General features: G+C 44.5%; 1 protein-coding gene across 1 annotated transcript; it reads left to right on the top strand.

The window, feature by feature from the left end:
* The first annotated feature begins 525 nt into the window (after window positions 1-525).
* LOC148016999 (putative alpha-L-fucosidase 1) lies at window positions 526-3,711 on the top strand. The gene is made up of 4 exons (XM_087662652.1): window positions 526-663; window positions 907-1,474; window positions 2,501-2,740; window positions 2,847-3,711. The coding sequence occupies exons 2-4, from the start codon at window positions 930-932 to the stop codon at window positions 3,577-3,579; spliced, it is 1,518 nt and encodes a 505-aa protein (XP_087518778.1). The 5' UTR covers window positions 526-663; window positions 907-929; the 3' UTR covers window positions 3,580-3,711.
* Window positions 3,712-6,345: the final 2,634 nt, after the last annotated feature.

Genomic DNA, 6,345 nt, shown 5'->3' with positions numbered 1-6,345 from the left:
TGATTGCCTAGAAGACAAATCTTTGATGCACTTATTGACAAGGAAGCTGGCTTTAATATTCTTACACACAACCGTTGGGCCCATATTGGTCAATCCCAGCAATTTCAGTAGCCTACTAATGCTAAACTGAACCCATTTGGGTGGTAGTCCTACTCACTACTACTGGAAAATTGCAAAATAGGAATCTCTATTGAGACTAAAAGCCGTTTTATTATCTTCTATGTGATGCCTAACACCAAGGCCACTGGTAAGGAATCATTGCTAGGGCGCGCATTCAAAAAACAAGCACACTACAATGTCAACTATGACTTGCAGTGCATTCACCTTGCCATTGACAATCTTTGGATAGTGATAGCTTTTAGTAAGGGTAACACGGTTTCATCATAGCCTACAGTGCCACCAATAGAGGAACCAAGTGCAACATCTAAGGAGGGGGGTCGCAACTTGTCCCAACTTGCCAAGACAAACCACTTGCAACCTAAAGGAGCGACACCCAAGACAATTGAGCAACAACTCAAATGGGTGCCCAAGTGCCAAACGCAGTCGTCTAGAAGATAAACTACACGAACTCCTAACTATGGAACATCATGCCCTAGGCCTAGGAGGCAAAGCTGGCACTACCGAAGCAGACGAATGGTCAATGCCCGATTCTACCTTGTCCCGGTACATAATCCCGATTCCGACCAGTACAAGCACGCTCTGGCTGTAACTTGGCTATGGAAGAAGGGCTCTGAGAAGAGAAAATTCATAATTCAGGCTCTGACATAGCCGGGTTGGCTATGGACGAGACTGTCTGAAGAAGGGCCCTGAGAAGAGATGCATCATTCATGCTCTGATATATCCTGATTGTGTATTGAGGAGGCTGTCTGAGCAGAGGAAAAATCCTAATTCTAAATCTGATTGCAGGTAAGGTGCCGAGCAGAGAGAGGATGCATAACCTGGGCTCTCATTGGCCAGGGCTCTGGGCTCTGTTGCTGCTGCTGTCACCATGGCCATCGTCTGCGGGGTCAGTGGTGGCGCCACCTCTCCCTGTGCTGCCGATTCCTTCGGCCAAGCAGCTCTCATGGCAGGCTGGCGAGCGCGCCCTGTTCTTCCACTTCGGCATGAACACCTTCACCAACTCGGAGTGGGGCTCCGGCAAGGCCGACCCTTCCCTCTTCGGCCCGTCGGCCCTCGACGCCCAGCAATGGGCTTGGACTGCGAAGCGTGCAGGCTTCTCTCGCATCATCCTCACCGCCAAGCACCACGACGGATTCTGCCTCTGGCCTTCTCAGTACACCAACTACTCTGTTGCTAGCAGTCCTTGGGAAAATGGTTCTGGTGATGTGGTTGCGGCTCTCGCTCAGGCTGCACAGGAGGAGGGCTTGTCTCTAGGGCTCTACCTGTCACCCTGGGATCGCCATGAGAGCAGCTACGGCCACACCCTGGAGTACAATGAGTTCTATTTGGCCTTACTCAGAGAGCTTCTCACCGGGTATGTCACTTCCTGAAGTCTTGGTCATATGAAGGTGCTGTAGGTTGATTCTTCTTTTTTGTGAATGGACTCCTTCGGCCATGATTGCCTGATGTCAAGGCCACTTTTTAACAATGGCCAGGGCATACCACATGCATGTATGCGTGCGCGTGTGCCGCGCACGTGCACACACACAACCATGCCCATGTTGGATGGACGGAAAGCCAAATAATCCTTTAGACGCCTGCAAGCAATGCAACCTGCAGAAGTGAAGAGACTGAAATGTGATCTGATGTCAGAGCCAAGTGCCACATGTGCCACCAACACCACCATGCAGACATGGCTGTCTCTACAAACTAAACATTGACTGGTCAGAATTAAATTATCTCAGTCCTCTCTTAAAAAGGGAGAGTAGCAATGCCATGATTCGGTCTAAAGCATAAGCCAGACGAAGGCATTAACCTAATCATATTTATGCCTTCTTAAGACATTGGAGAAGGGGATCTGACCTCAGATACATTAGTATTTGGTTAGAAGCTTTTCAAGTATGAATGAAGGTGAAAATGCATGCAAGCTGGTTGTGGTGAAGAACAAAGAAGTCACGAACAGCAGAGTTAGTTGACGAAAGCAGTTGGGATCAAATCAAATAGGAGCTAGTAGCTGGCATCTTTTGTCTCACACAACTCCAGCTTGGATTTCCAAATCACAGTAGCAAACTTTCAAAGTGCAGTAGCTAAATTTCCTCTTGTTGTAGGACTGTGCTTTGGATGTGCACTGACCAGGTATTTATAAATCGACAAGATCTGCATAGCCTTTATATTTGATGGAGCAAGAGAATCAAAAACAATATTTCATCATATTGGATGTTAGTACAGTGTCTAACATTAAATGAGCAGTGAAATTATCCTTGTTGGAACTTGGTGGTGGTGTTGTTTTAGTCATTTGGTTGCGAAATGGTTTGCTGCTTGAGAAGGATCGTAAGTAACTTTGCTGCTTGAGAACTTCTTTAAATAACCTGATGTGTTTGTTTGCACTGACTCTTGCCAGGTATGGCCCTATTGCAGAGGTCTGGCTGGATGGAGCCAAGGGAAAGGATGCCCCTGACATGGTGTATTTCTTTGAAGGATGGTTTAGCATCATTCGGCAGCTTCAACCAGGGGCCATCATATTTTCAGATGCTGGCCCTGATGCTCGATGGGTTGGCAATGAAGATGGGCAAGCAGGGTCCACTTCTTGGGCTATGCTGAATGGTTCAAGCATAACAATAGGAGGGCTGTTAGATGCAAGGTACAAGTTTTGTCCCTTCCACATATTGTTTTCCTGTTGATTACTCATTGAGGTCCAAGAATCTGGGAGTTATGTAGATGTTGCTTGTTGATCCTTGATCTTGCAGTTACTCAGAACAAGGGGATCCGCATGGCGTCGATTGGGTCCCCGCAGAGTGTGATGTATCAATTAGGCCTGGATGGTTCTGGCATGAGACTGAGCAGCCTGACTCAGTGAATTCACTTCTTCAGATTTACTATGAATCTGTGGGGAGAAACTGTGTGCTTTTGCTCAATGTGCCTCCCAATACCACAGGTCTTATTTCGGAGCAAGATGTCGATGTGCTCAATGGTTTCAATCAGGCTCTTGAATCCATTTTTTCTGTGAACCTGGCTGGTAATGCTTCAGTAACAGCTGATAGTTTTTGGGGACCCAAATTCGCACCTAGTCAAGTTTTGACTGAAGATTTGTCCACCTATTGGGCTCCTGAAAGTGGCAAGACCTCAGGCTATTTGGAGTTTGATATGGGCATTCCGATCTCCTTTAATGTGGCAAGGATGCAAGAGGCTGTGAGTATGGGTCAGCGGGTGATGCAGTACCATGTAGATGCCCTGAAGGATGGGGTGTGGATTACTATTGGGAGAGGGACTACAATTGGATATAAGAAACTTGATCTGATGGACAGCACGGAGGCTCAGTTTGTAAGGCTGTACATTGATGAGGCCAGAGCTGAGCCTCTCATTGCCTGTTTTGGTCTACATCTTGATTCTATTACACAGCCAGAGCCACGTACACTACCCTACAGGTTGAGAACCAGGCAAACTAGTGCTATGCGAACTTCTCGTTGGAATGACAGCTAGCAAAAGAACAGTATTCCATTTCACTTTACAAAACAGAATTATCTTCCACTCTCTAATTATGTACAAATTGATCATGGGCTGTAGAAATTTATATGAATATTCTTGCAGGCTAAAAAGCTAAAATATCTTTTACTTACAGATACACAGAGCTCTGCTTCAAGAACAGAGTTTAATAAAGATGTTGGCATATGCATTAAGGTGCCAGTGAGCTACTAGCTTGTGGCGTGTAAGGTTGCCATTTCCATGACAATAGCTAGTGGCATTTTCAAACCATGTTTAGCTTTGCTTGTTACACTTGCCAGCAGCTGGCAGTGTGGTTCTTGTTGTTTGTGAGAAGATAGGACTTGTATACGCATGAATGTCTTGTTAATAACTTGTTGTGTATGCTTCTAATCACACACCTGTGGTTACAGGGTTTGACTTATTTTCTTCATTGATTGGCTTCTGAAACAGTCCCTTTCAGATTCCTTGCTTGAGGACATCGAACTGCATCTTTAACATATCCATATAAAGATTATAAGCACAAATTTTACGAGAGCGCAACTGTACTGGCAGCATTGTAGATGAAACCAGCAATTTTTGTCTACGCCAGATACCAACCAACAGTGATTTTTACTCAGTGCAGTAGCCGGAAGCATAGACTGGAGCAGAGTGGGAAGGGACTGAGAGCTGCGAGTGTTAGTAACTTCACGCATGGGCAATAAATACCCATTTACTCCCCCAATAAATGCTAGATATGGCTCACCTGCATGCATGCTGGAGTGAGCCAACAGGGGAGGAAACACTTCAGAAGTGAGCTGAGTGATGCAGAGAGGTAAACTAGAACACTGATATGTGATGTATCTTCCAAGGACAATCTTCAGGCAGTCAAAATGCCTGAGGTGGACGTGACAGCTGTAGCCAATCAAAAGCAGGTACAATGAAGTGTGTAAGGCAACCATTGCTAAGTCTGGGAAAGGGGTGCACAAAGTCTGTCACCTTTGCTCTTGACAGGGGTTAGAGAAAGGTACGTTGAGCTTGTCAACCCAGATATGTTTTTTTACTTCTTTGGTCGTCGTCCTAGTGAGGACAAGTTTGTTAGATGGTTTAACATCACATATTAGGGAAAAGCCACCTTGGTCTAGTACAAGTTTGCTGGGAAATGTATGGGAAAGCTACAGGCCGAACGCCGCACATGCATTCTCTAGGACCAGGGAAATGAACCCCCAGAGTATCCAGAGCTCATTGGACCTCAAGGCTTTGAAATTGTCATTGAACTTCGCTTTTTGGCTTTCCCTGATGCTTACTATCATTGCAGGGAAAATGGTAATTTCGCCCAGTCATGTCCGAAGAGGGCTGTTGCCATGGATTAGGAGGAGAATCAAGAACCCTCGAAGATGCAACAGAAGATCGACACGAAGAAGCAAGCATTGCATGGGTTGATCTGAAGAAGCAAGCCTATATTCGTGGTCCTTCGAGAGACTAAGGGGGGACAATGCTCGCAGTGAAGGCAAGTATTCAAATGGAGCATCTTGTGGAAGAGCGATGATGGGAGTTGTGTTGCTATCATCAATCTATTTGTTGGGGATGAATCTCTCTTTTGGTGCTACCTATTCATGCATCGAAAACTTCCGCGACCAGGGCTGAACAACGGAAGGCTATCTCCGGTAGACTTTTTCGTGCACCTTCTCTGATGACAGGCGTTTGGAAGGAATATGACGTGAAGGAGCGAAGATCAATCCCATGGAGGGTGCATGATCGAGGGTGAGAGGTGAAGCTTGGGATGAAGCTTTAGCGTGTCCGCATGAGCTTCGGAAATTGGCCTTGCTAATGATGAAGACTCTGGCTATACATCGCATAATAGACACTGTGTCAATCAGCGACGAGCAAGCCAATTAGACGGATTCTATGCACGATGGATTTGTGGAGGCTTCAAAATTCACCCCTTGGGTGAACCCCTTTGAGCAACTTAGTATGCCCGCAATTATAATATTTACTTATTTTCATGGCTTAATCATTCAACAAATTAGGATGGACAAATACTTGAGGCTAAATATGAAAATTATTTAGAAAATTATAGCCATGAGCACTTTGAAAGAAATGGAGAAATTTTGGGGGTTGGAGATGGGCAAAGTATCATCTCCCCTCATCCACCCCAAAGGAATGTATTTTAACTCAACCTAAGTCTCTCCAAGGATAATCTCAATTACAACCAACTTGAGAGTGAGGAGTAGTTCTCACTCTCACAACAACATACAAAAATTTTACATGCACACACATACCATAAACATATATTTGCTCTACGGAATAAGATAACTAATGTCTTTACAAATTGAGAGAAAAATAGCCCTTTTGTAAGGTGGATAAGCAATACATTAAATAATATGGCTTCTTGATTTTGTAATGAAAGAAGAGTTTGAGGTGGAGATGATGTAATAAATTTACAAATTTGTTGTATGATAAAACGACAATGAATGTTGTAATGAAAGAAGAGTTTGAGAAGGAGATGTTGCAACAAAATCATAGATCTATTGTCCTATAAAACATTGGCGAAAGAAAAGGGAATATGGAGGTATTTGAGAATGATGAAGTGAAAGATGATGATGGAGAGGGTTAGGGTCAACTTTAGGCTCTATCTTTTGCTATATTGTACATGAGTGTACAACCAAGGAAAGTGATATAGAATGAGAGGAAATGAGCTCTTTTAATAGGAGAAAGAGAAGAATAAGTGAGGTTGGAAGGTGATAGGCGATGGTCCCATGACATTGAAATTGAAACATAAAAGAG

Source organism: Lygodium microphyllum, chromosome 22 (assembly GCF_053477565.2).
Source record: "Lygodium microphyllum isolate KBCC chromosome 22, Lygodium_microphyllum_v1.1.10, whole genome shotgun sequence".
NCBI lineage: Eukaryota > Viridiplantae > Streptophyta > Polypodiopsida > Schizaeales > Lygodiaceae > Lygodium > Lygodium microphyllum.
Note: the sequence above shows the minus strand (reverse complement) of the source record. Positions and strands in the feature narration are given on the sequence as shown.